Source organism: Lepisma saccharinum, chromosome 24 (assembly GCF_977018435.1).
Source record: "Lepisma saccharinum chromosome 24, izLepSacc3.1, whole genome shotgun sequence".
NCBI lineage: Eukaryota > Metazoa > Arthropoda > Insecta > Zygentoma > Lepismatidae > Lepisma > Lepisma saccharinum.
In genome coordinates this window covers 43,929,850-43,947,094 of record NC_139252.1, presented here as the reverse complement: position 1 = coordinate 43,947,094, position 17,245 = coordinate 43,929,850, and the positions used below count along the sequence as shown (strand labels likewise).

General features: G+C 36.3%; 1 protein-coding gene across 2 annotated transcripts in view; it reads right to left on the bottom strand.

The window, feature by feature from the left end:
* Nucleotides 1–948: 948 nt before the first annotated feature.
* The window catches only part of Fas1 (fasciclin 1 Fas1 domain-containing), a 239,328-nt gene continuing 223,031 nt past the window's right edge, over nt 949–17,245 (bottom strand). Inside the window, exons 12-13 of one of the 2 annotated variants that reach the window (XM_083110839.1) lie at nt 12,891–12,914; nt 949–3,479 (exon numbers count right to left, since the gene is read on the bottom strand). In XM_083110839.1, the coding sequence (XP_082966965.1) occupies nt 3,280–3,479; nt 12,891–12,914 (224 nt within the window). In that variant the 3' untranslated portion in view covers nt 949–3,279. The remainder of the gene's footprint in view (nt 3,480–12,890; nt 12,915–17,245) is intronic. The other variant, XM_083110840.1, reaches the window with a different exon arrangement.

Below are 17,245 nucleotides of genomic sequence, written 5' to 3'. Positions count from 1 at the left end.
GGCAGTTTTCTCACTACTGTGCATCGTGTCATCTCGTGCTGTTGTTCACACATACACGGTGAATGTTTCCTTTACACCAGTAGTTCTCAAACTTTTTTCTCATTGTACCCTTTAATCATAACTAAACGTTTACTGTATCCCACCGTAGGTTCTCTCGCGTTTACATTAACTTCACACAATTTAACAATGGACATGCAATTTTGGCACCAATAGTTATCATCAGTAGGTAGGAGGTACCGTCTGTATTATTGCATCATGTTTATAAACTTCACCAACAACATACCCAGTCGTACTAATGATGTTTTTACACATTAACAAATGTTTGTGGTTTGAGTTGAATGAAATGGGTAGAGATTTCGAACGAGTATTTTATTTCAAAACGTATGAAACAAAGATAAGAGTGTCGGTGACAAAATGAGCCTTATTTTCCTGAAATGCCGTCGTGCGAGTATCCTCAACAACATCTCTCTTCAGAGTTGATTGTGTACCATCTTCAAGTCGTTCATGCACCCCTGGGGGTACACGTACCACAGTTTGAGAACCACTGCTTTAGACTGAATGTGCTCCTGTCGCCTGTTGCTTTAGTGTGAAATCTTCCTAACAGGATATAATGATGGGCATTTTGCTATCAGTTCTTGACATTTTTTTTTCTATTTTAAAATATGAAACCATTAACTTTTCACTGCAAATCTCTTTATGTCTATTTATAAAACCTTTTTTGTTGTTGTTGTTTTGTTGGTTTTATATCAGATGTGGTGAGATAAAGGCCAAAAATATCACTTGATGTTGATCACATATAAATCATAAAAAATAAAATGTTGGTTACAATTAGTGAAGTTTTCTCTCAGTTTGTGGAAACTTGTACATAAAATGATTTCCTTATTAAATTTGCACAAGTAACACACACATGCACACAAAGGTCTTGCTGTTGAGACAATAATAAACACACAGATTGTGAAAATTCACTTTATTTGGTCCATGTTTCTTTTTTTTTTCCTCTTTACACAGCTACCAATGGGATTGTGTAGAGCAAGTAAAACTGTTGAGACTTGAGTGAGTGTGCAAGTTGTATGAGATGCAAACACTGTCACCCACCCAGTCGCAGATGCAAGAAACAGCCTACATCATCATCTGAAAGCATTCGACATCACAGTAGAGCTGAACACTAACATGACAAAGTACATACATCAACTGAAACAACCTTCATTACTCCCATGTTTTGTGCTGGGGAACATCTAAAAACATTAGTTACAGCTTCATCGTTAAGGCTTTATTTCCAATTGTTCCTTATTCAAGCTAGTGTCTTCCATTTTTTTCAAAAGCATAAAGTATAATTACAGAAAGCAGATTGAACTAACATAGAGTACAATGGTAGTAGAGGATCATAGCAACGTATATTTACAACTACAAGCAGATGTTTGTAGAATTCCCCAAAAAACAAAAGGTTAAACAGGATGCAGTACCGTACATGAGACGCAACAGGCCCTCGTTTCCTTTAATAGTACACACCACACGAAGTACAACATTAGATTTATTTGGACACGTCTTTATTATTTTTTTTTAATAAGCACAACACCTTATACAAGTGAACACTCAAATTGTCCACAACAACAGAATGAAAAATATTCCAACTCTTGCGCAGGTACTCAGAATGAAGGCTGTGTCAAAAAATGAAGCATTTCAATATCTATAATTAATCTCTCCCTTGGCTGTACATGGACTGAGGTAAATTAAAATGGAATGAAAGACATCCAAAAAAAATATTTAAAAAAGCACAGCACTTGATAAACGAAACATGCCAGACATACTCTCTGTCGAACTGTCAGAAGCAACGCACACGGAATGTCAACACACTTATATTAACAAAATACTCGGAGCTTAAACTATCTTAACATATTGTCTTAAAACCGTTACACTTGAAAACTACAATTATACAAGATGTATTATTATTATCCTTTCTACTTGTAGAGAGCTTGTGCAGCTGGAGAAATGCTTCAAATTTTGTTTTGTTTGCTACGAACCAACATGACAAAATAAGATTTCCTTCCAATACTACAGCAGCATAATTATACAGACTTTTTATTGTAAAATAAATATCACTTTAACTAGATTTATATAATATATATTTATATACTCTATAGTTATATGTTCAAAATGTACAGCCTTGCTGGACCAAACTGCAAGTTAAATGCGAAATATTCAGATATGTCACTTAAATTAGTTGAATACTATACTTCTTACAAACATACATCTTGTATTATGATTGGGTCAGACAACAGAGGACCAAAAAAAATAATTATACAGCAAGCACATAGTGTCACGTTGTGGCTGCCCCATGCTTTTTAATATATCCAGGTTGCACCCCGCACCGTATTTTCACCATTTTTAAACTTTCTTTTTCTTAAATTACTGGTGTCCACGAGTTCAACTGGAATTGGGGATCAACTCCCTCGTTGCATGTCCAAGGCAGGTTCCTTCTTCCTAGTGTCTGCTTTCCCTTTCCATCTATTCTTTTGGTGTTCTTACCACTGCACGTTGCCACCCATTTAAGCATTTTTTTCTTTCTCGGGCAAAAAACACTTCACTAACTCATTGCATGAGTATCACACGGTGCACATGAAGAAATCACTTGAAATCATACAGAAAAATAAAAACTGTTGTACTAGAGACTACCGGAATCAATGCAGATGTTGAAGTATTGCTTGTTTTTCCTACCATCCTAAAACTTCTTTTTTCTTTGAGCCAAAAATTACAAGGGTTATATCCTACTCATTCCCTTCCCCCCTGCCCTATGCCGTGACCCTGCAGCTAGCTTTCTTTTACTCTACAAGTTGGACTATGAGCTGCATCAGAGTGCCATAGAACAAAAAACAATTAACATTACATGATTTCCAACACTGACAGTGAATTAAGCCTTTATTTTTTGTGACTCGCAAGAGAGAAAGGGATTCTCTCGTATTATATTTATATATATGTATATATATAGAATGCATTTTTTAAAATCTTCTCTATACCTGTTTCAATACTGGGAATGAATCCTGTGCTGTCACAGAAAATCAATGTTAAAATTGAAATCTGGAACACATTGGGGTGCTGAACATAACCTGAGAAATCTTTACTCTACCTCCTTTTGTTTATGCTACAAGATTGTAATTTAATGAGTCAATTTCTTACACTATTTCCCTTCCATTATTATTATATTTTCTTTTTACTTCTGCTTCCACTCTTGTTTTCGTAACACCCTGGTGGAACTTGAGACACATCTGCGCATGCTGGTCTTTAAAGCAGAAACTTGGCTACAAGCAAGAGGGCAAGATGCACAACAACGGAGACTAAAGACAAGGAGTCGCTGCCTCCAGTCACCTGGACGTCGCTCTCCCTCATCAACACTGTGTCGATCACGTGAATAACACCATTGGTGCACTCGACATCAGGCCTCTTCACTCGCACTTCTTTGCCTTCCCAGTACATGGTGTATTCTGCAAGAAAAGATAATTCCTAAAACCTCATATTTCGTAACATAATAGTTTGCAATAACGAGAAATAATTCTAATTGAAATGTCGGGGGGAAAAAATCAGTTCACATTTTATCACCAAGTTTTGTTTTAGTCAATGTTATGCTTAGGCTAGCTAAATGGATTGGATTTACAGTTAACAGTGGGATCTGAACCACTGCACATGTGCCTCCACCACAACTATAACTCAGGATCCCTTGATTATAGATCAGAGAGGGGCATTAGCATAATGCAAGCAGCATAGTACTTGGTTATGCAGCACTAGTTTCAGGTTGCTTTGCAAAACTCATAAGTGATCATTTTATTTGGTAGAGCAAAATGCAATTTCTTACAAAGAATGGTGGTTGATTTTACTTGTCTTGAAAACCAATGGCATCATTGACTAACAATGATGTGATAATACACATACACTTGGGGATATACGTATATATACCCCGGGTGGTCCAAAAGTCCCGAAACGGTCACATATTGTGAGAAATACACATCGAATCGTAAAACGAGAAAATACGTGCTTAATAATTGAAAGAAAGCTATTCAATGATATCACACTTGATTCCCCATCCCCGCCCCCTGGGGGTGTGGTGGGGGTAACTGTGAAATTTTAAATGGAAACCCCCATTTTGTATTGTAGAATCGGAAAGAGGACTTCATTCAGAGTCCAACGAGCTATCAACCATCCTCCTAGCTCAATTAGGAACGGAGATATGGGGATTTTAAATTAAATTTTAAAAAAAATCAAAAAAATCGTAAAACAAAAAAAAAGTTTCAAAGGGACGCTCTGCCCCTAATTGAGCTAGAGTGAAAGCAATTGCAGATTCGGAATCTGCACGTCAAGACCTTTCAATGGAGTATATGGAAGGGGAAAATTTAATTTTTTTCGTTTTCCGATTCGATGTGTATTTCTCATATGTGACCGTTCTGGGGCTTTTGGACCACCCGGTATGTGTGTGTATGTATGCTGTGTATTTAATTTGAAATTTATTGTCTGTGTGAAGTAATGTGTTAGTTTTGGAAGTTACACACACATATACATAAACCTCCTCATTTCTGCCCCTGAAGTATTTAAATACCAACTAACACTTTTGGGAGTGGAATGGACATAACCAGGGTGGTTCTTAAAGTGGGAATGAGAGGGAATTTTCCCCTCTGGTTGTTAATTTTTAGCCCTTTTCGAGGATTTGAATTTCCCCCAATGGAAAATTTTCCAAATATCACACTGGGCATAACATATACAAAGTATGAAAGTCGAAGCCAGAGATTATTTGCTAGCATACTATGACTCAAGGTTTATCCCCTTCAATGTAGCTACTTTCCAAACTAAAAAAAGGAGACTAATACAAAAATGTACCAATATCAAGCACTAGAGACATTTTAGTTTATCAATGCAAGTATGGTTGTACTGTGGTAAACAATTTTAATGCTGATTGAAATTGCAATAGCTTGGTAGTAACTACAATAATATTTCATAATTCTGTTACTGTGGTTAATATTATAATTCATACATGAATACATACCTTCCATCACAACTGAATTAAGTGATACTTCAACGAGTACTTACACACCCTACTCAGGGATATTTTCATAAGAAAAAACTCATTTGGTGTGCAAGGATCCAAACAAGTCTGTTGGTGCATTGCAAAATACACTACGCTTGGCTGGAATCTTGTTTCTCTTGCACAAATGCACAAAACATGTGAAAAGCAATGTGTATTAGGTCTAACAGGTCAGTGATTGAATTTCACCTCCGACCGTTTTTACAGTCAATGTGCTTGTATTGATAAAATCTCCTCACTCACTTTCTGTTAAGAGGAGAAACGCTGTTATGTGCTGTCACCTGGCAGTAGAAATGTGAACATCTCTCTTCAAGATCATGTTGTGGTAACTGTGTGTTGGCTGGACAGATATAGTGTTCAAGTTGTGCATGTGTGTACATGTGAACCCCTTGGACACTATGCAGTGAAACTTTTTTTTTTGTATCCTATAGTAAACTTTGAAGCCTGCTTGAATACAAACTAATTGTGCTTTGTATACAATTGCATACATACAATAAATTCCCAACAGATAGGCAGCTTGTGAAAGCATATATTCTGTAACAGTCTTGTTTTAGATTCTTAGTTTGTAATTCAAGATATACCAATTGCTTTCTGTTCATAAATCCAACTGGTATTCTCAGGGCTCTTGCACAGCCAAGTAATTTGATACTCAGGCCTGTAGTGGAAGTTTAGGCCTTGTAATCAAGGCCTTGATTCCTGGTGGGGGCACATTGCACAGTGGTCCAGATCCCACTTTACACTGTAGGTCCAGTCCTGATTAGCCAATCTGAGCATAAAGTGTACTTAAAAAACGAACTTTGTAATGCAAGCAATCCCAGGTTCACTCTTCAGAAGAAAAGAATCTAGTTTTCAGTGTAGACACATCAAAATTATGAGAAATAGCAACACACTGGTCTACAGAGCTAGACACCAGTGAAAGTGGCACTTGAAGTAAATTTTCGCTCCACAGCTTACCACTGTGATGGATACAGTATTTTCAACTTCCTCCAAACTCAAAGATATAGATGAAGTTACAGGGTAAAAGATGCTGTGTGTTCTGTATTTTCAGATAGAAAAAGAGTACTTTGTGGTACACTGTTTTGGAATGTGTAATGACCGCCATGTTAGCCAAATTGCACTCGTATATTGGAATATATCTTATCTGTATACCTTCAAGTTAATAACTTGAATTAAATTATTTATACTTCATTGTTTTCATAATTCATGTATATATTTAAGTTTTAGCTTATATTATTATATTAATTGCATATTTTCGCAACATCTAATTCAGATTTTATAGGCTAATAATTATCCCAAATAGTTTATGCAATGTTTTCATTATTTTGTCAAATCATCCACGATGGCTAGGATTATTTCTATCTTTCAAGCAGAAGTTGTTGTTTAAGCACATGCTGCATAAATTTCTTCTTAACATCGATTTTTGTTCAACAATAGACAAGATTGAAGTAATGTAGTCTTCGTTATAAATCTGTAAACTGAATCTTGATTTAATCATTTTATGTGCAAGGGCAAATATGAATTATTTTATAAAATCAGTTTTGTTATTTATACAAAGTTTAATATTGTAACATGAAAGCACAGCAATTCTCTCTCGCTTTCAATAATATAGCGTTATCCTATTGGCTGTTTATTTTAGGAGTGGAGAATGATGCTACGTGTATATGGCGATGTCAAAAGTTCCACATTGGCATTCTCAATTGTTGCCAACCTTAACCAAAGCTTACTATCGCTAATCAGCATTAATCTGACATATGCATTATCAGCTTTTCTTGTGTTATTTTTATGGTATGAGTTTGTAGCATTGTAAGAACGATCTGTTAAGCTGTGCCTCGTGCCTGAGGTAGCAGTTGAGGTCTTGCTATTAACGGTGAAGGCGGTGCGTGGATTCTGTAGTAATAAATTAAGTTACTTATCACTGCCTACGAGCGAGCAGGACCCAACCCATTATATTTTTAATTTGTGCGAATAAGTATATACGTGCGTGATTCGTGATTAAAGTTTTTGGACATTTTAATTATAAAATATTTGAATTTTATTTGATGTGATTTTCTGCAATTCAGTGGTTACCTTCCTGGAAGATTGGGGATCGCCTTAATCCCGATCCCTGGGTGAGAACTCGTGGTTCCAACTGACTAGCTGGAGCAAGGAGCGGTGTGTTGCCAAATTGCATCTCCATACCCTGGAGTTGCAATTGTGGTGGCACGTTGCAAATGTATCTAAGTTTTTATGCAATTGTGGTGGCACGTTGCAAATGTATCTAAGTTTTTATTCTAAGATCTGAAACCTTCGTGGTTTCTGCCAAGTTTGGGACTCTAACCAAATAAACTTCATTGGAAAGTAAGGTAAGGTAAAGTTCCCCGTGCATATAGCACCGTGCCATGAAGTCACATTTAGGAGATAGGACCCCACACATTCTCAATTTTTGCCATTTTGGAGGTGATGACTACCATGCTCTGGCCACCTTTACACCTCAGGTTTGCACCACAGGTACCCATTGGTTTTAAGCTGAGTGAGTTCCAGAGCCACTTTATGCAGGGACAAGGCAGGAAAAATTCTGATCTTAGGTCACCCACCGTAGGAATCGAACCCAGTTCTCCTGCCCTACCAAGTAGACTATCAGGGCTCATTGGAAAGTACATGCTAATATATCATGAGCTTTCAGATTGAGTAACAAGTGATACTTGTTGCTTGGAAACAAACCTTGAGAAATAAATGCAACCCTTCGCATTGGAGTGATACGACATGCTGGACATATTGCTTACGCATCATGTGCGGATTTGTGGTAGTGCCGCTTGTCATTTTGGTCTAAAACTCCCTTAACCACGCTCCTCACTGATATTATGTGGCAATGATGCACTTCGGATTGTGTCGCATTAGTGGTCTACATGGCATTTAAGATAAATTTATGACCCTCAATGGGCAACACCATTAAGCAAACAAATTCATGGTCCCCATCCTCACTTATTCTGTGGAAGCACTAAGAAACGACCCCAAGCTGACACAGCACGTTCAGTACACAACTTGCCATCATGGTGTATGTGCATATAATGCATACAAGTCCTGAGCAAAAGGACCACCTCAGTGCTCAATCGTGTTGAGTGGGCACATAACACTCCTGCCACCAAAGTTCCCAAGATTTAGTCCTGGTCATGGGTGCTCCTTTGCGATTGTCCCTTCATCAAATTCATATCATTGTGATTAGCCAAAAATGACAAAAGCAACGTGAAGTAAGACAAACAAAAACAATACCTACGTGTGAAGGGAACAGATTTCGTAATGTCCAAAACAGTACACATTTAAAAACTAACTTCCGAATTGTCTTGATTAATATGGACTTAATTATTGAAAAAGTCATAACCACTCAACCCCCTTATCATATACAAAATAACACACATATACTATCTACTTTTTTGCATCTACCTACATGTTGAGGGAAAAAATACACAAAAATTAATATTTGTGCAGGTTCAACAATTCAGAACGTCTAACAAAATTATTCTCTGCTCTACAAACATGATGTGACCACATGCATTAACGTGCTTACTTTTTCTCAATTTTCCCTACGGCTACATGCTTTGAAAACTATCACATCACTAAGCCATGCATTACACCTAGAACAAATTCATCTTGTCTCCTTTCAGGCCTGAACATAGTGAAGCCAAGGAGTTAATGTTAAAATCCCTCCTGCTGCCAAAGGTTTGTAGATTGTTTATGGAGATGGAGTTAAATTCATATAAAATGGAGTTGCGGAAAAAATCTAAATTTCAGTGTATAAAACTGTGGTTCTCCTCAGGAATCCAAGCAGTTGACAGTAGAGAGGGTTAAAAATATTACAAGAAAACAAATATCTTGAGCAGATATGACAAGTGTGTCAGTACACTGACTAACTTGTGCTCTTCTCCATCAAGGGGGTGTACTGGAGATATATTCCTTGAAAATCATGCGACATTGAATTTAAGGGTCATCATAAAATAGAAGAGAAACAGAGAAAGGGAATGAGATAAAAGAATAAAAGAGGGAAAAAATAAATGCGAGAGATTTCCCCATCTGATATGATGTATTTTCTCCCCTGTTAGGAAAACTGCTTTCGTTCACCACTACAAGCCATTTTCCCTGCAGAAAGAGCTGTTCTATAATTTGCTTGAAGTTTTTTAATGTTTCCAAAAAGGGATGACAGATGGAGACGGTTGTCTAACAAATATTATATAGCATAGTCAAGATGTAAATTTATGTTGAAGCCATTAGTATCTCTATATAAGCTACAAGTTTTCTATTTGCAGTAAAAACTTGCAATGAACATTTGCATACACATCTAAGCCCTACTCAGTTCATAGGTTAATCCACCCATATATGAAGAATGGTCATCCACACCTTAGTTGCTTTATATGGAGAACGAAAATAATGTATAGTAGCAGGACGTCTTCAGATACACAGGTCATAAGGAGCAGTCGATCTCTTGTAGTGAGGGATTAGGAGAGAGACAGTTTCACCTGACTTGCCCGTGAAAAGATTGTCATATGCTGCACCTTTCCCTTTGCTCCCAAGAATGGAAATATGGTTCATGCTCTTAGAATTGAGCCACTATCTACCCTTCCGTCCTTCCATCTTTAATATTTTTGTACTGTTTTAATTTCGATAGATTTTAACTGTCAAATTAAGATATACTTCAAACAGCATCTTGCTACACAAAGAGACCAGTGCAGCCAATTTCTTATGCAGTATATGTGCAAATGAACACACAAACAAGGACATAGTGTTCCAGCACCACCTAGAAGTACAAAAACGAACCACCAGCAGCTGAGTGAAAACAGAACCCATGTGACACAACATGCATCCCAAGACAAAACCTGCACTGTTAGAACATGGAAAAAACATGAGAAACTCTTCTTGACACAGTTCAAAGTGACAAACTCTCAAATTTCAACATATACTTGGAAAAGTCAGCAAATTCCTTCCTGCATGTAATAATGAGTTAGCCAGAGAATCAAAATACCAGTGTACAAGGAGAGATATGGTAACTATTGCTTCACTGGATGATACAAGAAGCCACAGTTTTTCAGTCGTGAGAAAGAGGCTGCTAAGTGAGGGTCTGTCCTGGGTGTGTGGTTTAATGCCACAGTTCGAGTAGAGATGCAACAACAAGTTCATGGTGGATAAACGTGTCACACTGGTTAAGCAGTCACCTTACTTGCCCGATTTGGCATTTACAGATTTTTGGCTATGGTTAGGATTACCAGACGTCCGGGAAAAACCGGACATGTCCTACATTTTAGCCTTATGTCCGGCATCCGGGAGGAATGTGAAAAATATCATAAATGTCCTACATTTTGAGTATCACATAATATTAATTAGGAAAATATGTCTTTCAGTTGAACAAAGAAAATCATGCAAGTTATAAAAGAAGTATATGGACTACACTTCCAAACTCAATAGTGAAATTTATTTTCATTCTGTCATTGCACAAAAAGGAAATACAAATTTGTCCTCCTATAACAAAAACATAAGCAATTTATGAATAAGTTTTGGGGCCACATTCTGATGATGTCACTGTTCGGTGCATGAGCGAAATTACTTTTCTTGCGGTTTTTACTGATGGAACAAAGTGTTTCCCATTGTTATTCAATACTTTGATTGTAAAGCAGGGGGTATAGAGAACAAAGTTATTGAACTAAAAACTACCCCAGATGAAACTTCTGGAACCATTTCAAGTTGTGGTAATTGCTGAGTCATGATGCAAATGTTGAGAGTACTTTCATGACCATCATCACAACAGACTCATGAGAGAAATATTTTTCTTCATAAAGTCTGTAGAACGTTTGGTACTGGTTCAATATACTTTAAAGAGTTTGACAGTTCATCAGTGTCTCAGAAATATATTTTGACTAAACCTGAAATTTTTAGAAGTGTATTGTTTAGTTTGGATTACAAGTTCTGGAATTTTGCATTTAAGAATTCATTGGGAAATCATATTTTTAAAAACTGGAAAGTGCCAATTTTAAATTACTTTCTAACTCGTTCTAGAAATATGTATTATTTGTTGCGAGTGTTTTGCATCGTATATTTTGGGACATGTCCTACATTTCCCTTACAGCAATCTGGTAACCCTAGCTGTGGTGTATGTTTCCAACTACGTATATGAAGACATCAACACGAAGGTGACCAAACTACAAGTTTTCTGTCTATTGCAAGGCTCCTACAGCCATTTTTTAAAAAAGTTATACCAAATTCTTCTGACAATAGATAAGATGAAATTACTCTTATATCGTAGCAGAATAGCACCACTTTCGTCTGGTGCAAAAACTCTCAGGTTTCATTCACATTTTTTTCATGTTGAGCAACACCATGAGTACAATTGTTGGCTACTTAAACGAAGTAGTTCTCCATCTAGAAAATCAGAAAAGAGCAGGGATGAACTCTATGAGCTGGCCATGCATCAACCAAAGGAGTTACTAGATAAATGTATAGCTTAACATTACATAATATGTATGTCTTTATAAAGTTAGTAAAAAGTAAATGTAAGATTTAAGTATAGTCCCATTCACGCAACAATGAAAACTGTCTGAAATCTGATTTTTTCTACTTGATTTTTTTCTAACTATTCCTGTCAGTCTGTGTACAGAAAGATTTTACTTTTCTTTCCCCCATTGTAATATTTTTGTAACTCCATTACATGTTAAGTTAGTGAGGTTCTTACAGTCATGTATCTTATTAATATTTCATTAATATTCAACAACACTAGTGTTGTTACTACAGTAAAACCTCATTAATCCAGACTAATGGGGGGGGGGATAAGTTGACTGGTTTAAGAAAAAGTCCAGATTAACTGAAATAACCTAAAAGAACAGTAGAGAGTGCATTAAAACTCCATTTATAGCAACAAAACACGTTTGTTATGGTGTATTTAAAGGGCATAGGCCTGAATACACTATACAGTACAGTACAAAGTCTGCGGGAAACAGAATTTCATCAGTGGTTGACTGCCTTTTCTTTGGGAATTTCTCTTGCTGACTTCTAGCCACATTTAAAACCTTGCATTCTGTTTGTTTGTTTCTTTCGTTTTATTTTCTGTCCAGATAAAGCGAAATCCGGCTTATAGGGGGTCCAGATTAATTAGGTTTTACTGTATTTTGTTCTACTGAATTTCTGTAATCTGTCTGCAAATGTTTGTCCAGAATATTCAGTCTGTAGGGGGTGTGAAAGCACAAATTTATTAAATTAGGTAAATACAAACAGAAATGACACAGTATCAAACCACGTTGTGACAAATTGTAGCTGGAGTGCAAGTGATTTTTGGAATGTTAGCCCTATTTATAAAACATCATAATACAGTATTACAACATTTCTAACTGATCGATGCTGTGTTGGCCACATGTGTAACATGGTGTTAATCATTCATCCTGTATGTAATGTAAAAGCCTGGAAAAGTATTGTCAAACTAAAAATACAAATACTATACATGTTTCTCCTACAGTGTGTCTATTGTGAAGACATGTCTCAAAGAACTACTTCAATTTTAATTCTTTGGTGAAAAGTTGCATCTACTGCACAAAGCACCACAGAAACCAATCAAGAATGGCACTTCACTACAATACAGAGAGAAAAGATCCCTACAAGTACAAGAACCACCATGAAAGATCAAACGCCAAATAATTCCTGCAACTGAAAACTATATCTACAGCAAACTACGAAAGAGAAACGTAGACACACAGACATTGCATGAGCACAACTATTTAGTGGACGATAAGTTTGCAGTGAGCCCAACTCTACAGCCAAGTGAAGATTACAAGTGTTTCCCGTGTGCTGTCTAGGAAAAACAACTCACCTTGTCCTGGTGGCTGGATCTCATCTGTTTCAACAAACAAAAAAACTCTCAGTTGGCAACTATGAACTCGTTAATTATTTTTAGCTCTGTATTGATATGCAAGGTAGCACCAAAAATTTAACCGAATTGCACCTTTGTAGCCCAAGGGAATGAGTTGCGGCAATTTCAACTAGTGGCATGTTCGTATGACCACTGATGTTAAAGTAAAAAAGAAAATGTCTAAAATGTGAGTGGTGTAACGGGTTAAAAATAGTACCAACAATGTTTCCAACCAATTGACAAAGTTTGTTTACTGGGTGGGGAGTTTTTTGAGGGCGGGAAACTAAGGGGAGAGCAAAGTCACACTTCCTGTTAACAATTCCTCGTCTGTGATCCCACCTGATCTTTTAGGACTGCCAGTAAGATCCACCATGCAGTTTTCTTGTTGCTTTTTTCTTCCTAAACCCATTTTAAAGTCTTAATTCCTGCCTATCCCTAAAGAAGGAACTGGAAACCTTCTGAAATATTGGAAAGAAGAAATAGGATTCAACCACTTGTACAGTCATGGACATTTCTGAGTTATAAAAAACCCCATTGACTTTCAATGATATCATTACAATCCAGAAGTGTTCGTGAGTGTACATACAGCCATTTAAAATTTTAGATAAGTATTTTTTCCCCAATCAGTGGTACCTTGAAATCTTGTTCTCCATTGTGGCAGTATGCAATATTATATCAACATTCAATCTAGACAAATTCTGCTGACTGAAGACAGGACTGATAAAGGCATATTTATGTATAGTAAAATTGTCAATTATTTACTCCTGCAATGTTTCCATAAATAGCTTGCAATTTTGTTATTTTTTTAATTAATATAATGTAACCTTGTCTGGGAAAGTAAAATTATTTTTCTATGACAAAAAATATTGCAGTTATCTGGTTATATACGTTAATTAAAATTAACTATTTACTTTTTTCATGGGACATGTTCATTTTGATATTTATAGTTTATCAGTTGCAGCAAAACTTTCGTAATGGTCCATCCACTAGCAATTTTTTTAAATACTGATTATGAGACTTATCATTACCAGATTACTAGAAAAGGGAGTCAAATGTTTCAGCTGTGATTTTTTGCTCATACGCACATTTATGTGAGAGCTTCAATCTGGCTTTTCTTCAATCTACATAAAAAAAAATGAATGTGTCAACACACACACACACACACACACATCTTTGCAATCACATCCTCCATAGGACATAATGGGCACAGGTACATCAGTGAAACAGGGCTGGCACATCCCAGCCCCTTCAGCTACAAAGGTGCAATCAGGAAACTTTCAGATAGCATCCCATATGTACTCTATTACTAAAAAAAAGTACAAGCAGCAAATATATAGGGTATGCAAAACAGTAAGTCTATATACAATGTAAGGTATCATGATGCAGTCTAAGGCTATCAATAGAGCATTCTCCATTAACCACTAAATGTGTAAACATGAAAACTTTTCCAAAAAAATGGGAACACAACTTTCCTTATTGTTGGTGAAGTAGCCATTACTAATGAAATGCATCAGGGTTTACATTTATATATTACATAAAACTGTACAAAAATAGGAAGAACTTGGCACACAAATATAACAAAGTGCATATTGTTGGGTTAGTGAACATCAGACTACAAGGTAACAAAATGCAAAACTCTGCAACCACGTCAATACATACCTGGAATAAATACACAAGTAAATAAAGACTTCATGTAAACATTTCATGTACACTTCTACTTTAATACTCAGTTTTCTTCTCTTTCACACTGTTGACTGAACAGCTCTTGGAATGAAATTGCAATTGTCGTAGGTTTTCTCTGGGTACTGAGAATTTGAAGGTCTGAAGAAAAGCCAGACTTTCGAGAGTTAATGTCACTTTGTCTTTGCAGATTGAAGTGATAGTACTTGTGTACACAAGTGTTCAAAGAAAGTGCACCATCCATTAAACTGTAAATCACAATGACCCAGATCTGTATGTGGCTGCCAGAAAGAAACCAACTAGCTTTGTCAAGGAAGCCATTATTCATGTTTGGAACTATCACTATATCTTCAGAAATTGATACTGCAAATGCCCCGATGTGCTGCAATTCAATGAGGTCACATCATCTACTGCTGTACTCCCCTTTACACTCTTTTTATCTCGCAACACAATCAGAGGAATGGCCGGTCACAGCACATCAGGGGAGTTGCCTGACAATCTGTGGGGGCTGATAAGGCATTGGCATAGCCAGGCCTGGATTTGTGGCCCCTCCCAAAATATTGTCCCATGAATGGTTACTGTTCCTTGAATAGCACTGCCACGAAGTTGAATGGCCATATAATGATAATGCTTTATGTTTTACTGAAGTCAATCCCATGCCCTTGGAGGAGTCTAACTGACATTCGATTAGAGAACTTTTTAGGGTGAAAACTCTCAAAAGCTCGAACTCTTCAACAGAACTCATCTAATCAGTAACCCAAGAGAACCTACATATTATTCACTGCCAGGTAAGCTTCAAGCATTACTATAATTTTTATAGCATATAAGTGTATTGCATGCATGAAGACAAGTATCAGCAACTTGTAAGCAGCAAATGCAATCTATGAAAACATTCTGAATGTTTTTCTTGTATGTATTGCTTGCTTTGTAGAATTATTCCTCTTGTAGTTTACGGTTCTTACAAACATCTAAACACGCTTTTAACATTTCACGAGAATGCACAATCCCTTGGAGTTCTCTTTTTCAAACGTGGGGTAAGCCAACACCTTCGAAATTTAATCCAACAGAAGAGATCAAGAATCTTTGTGGAAAAGAGAAATATTTTGAATTGCCAAATGACATTTGGGATCCATAATTGAAATTTGATAAGATCTTTCAGAGTCGAGTTGTTAGGTTCCAAAAATGTATTGACAAGATTCATTCTATAACTGTTTATTTTTGTTTTTTCTTAAATTCATCCATTTGTTTTAACTGACGAAGGGAGAATGTGTTCTCCTGAAATCTTACATCAAAAGGTGTTTTTTGAATACTTGCAACAATTGTAAACTACATCAGGAAAAATTCTGAATGTTTTAGAAGGAATTTTAAACATCTAAATTTTCATGAGTATCAGATCTTACAAAAGCAAGAATATTTCTTTCTTTCCCCTTCAAATTTTAGGTTTTCACAGTTTAGAATTTCCAACAAAGTGTAACCTTGAAAAAATACCTAAATTCATAAAATATTATGTACAGAACTAAAAATTGCATTGTGGGCTTATTAATGACACGATCTTCCTGCCTCAACACAAATGTTAAAACAATTATGCATTTTCAACTCTACTGCAGCACAACTTTTACCAAGCGGAATATTGCACATAAAGAGAGATTCCTGACCTATTTGTTACTCATATTTCACATGTTGGCATTTCCCACTTTAAAAACTGTTTTTCTCCTGAAAACCATTACCGTAAAGTGTTGCATACATTGAATTTTATACCCCTTTCTACTTTGCAACAAATGACAAGCTACAAAAGCAATAATCTGCTTAGTTGATGAGCCTGACATCTACTGTTCTCTTTATAAAGCCCTTAATCTGATAACAAGCCAATAAATACATGCAAAAGTCAATGCAGTTTCTCTTTTATGTTTGGGACTAAATTGACAATATGCAGGGTGAGTCAAAAGTTACAAAACACCCTTGTAGTTCACAAAACAAAGGTTCTAATGCAAAGTCTGAGGAGATTGCGATATTACTTGGATGGGAAACTACATTTCATAATATAACTACAACATGGGCACCATCTTGGATTTAAGTCATTTTTTTTAATGGGAATGAGTCATGCAATATATCGTATTGGACTAAAAAGGTCTCAGAAAGTCAGTGGTGTAATGAATATTCACATATGTTCACTCGTTTACAAGTTCCTGGTAGTCAAATTTATGCAAAATTACAAAAAATGCTTTGAAATCAGTGTCTGTCGAGTACAGGTGTCATGTCATCACTACAGATTTCAACTAGCAACAGCCAGTTCACGGTGCAATGATAAATTTAATAATAATTCAACACAAGATTGACTTCAAGAAATGCCAGTCACAAAAGGTAGTTTCTACTCCAGGTAATATGGCGATCTCTTCGGACTATACAGTATCACCTTTGTTTCAAAACTACGAAAGTGTATTGCTCTTGGCTCTCCCTGTAATTTCAAAACATCTTATTTTCCAGTCAATATAGACTTGAAATTCTAGATATACACGGTGTCTCAAAAGTCCAGTCTCATAGGTAAAAATGAAAGAATGAAAATGAAACCCAGATGGTATGCATTTATTGCAATGCATAGGCCTGTCCCATATGGCCGTCATCTTGAATTTAGGTAA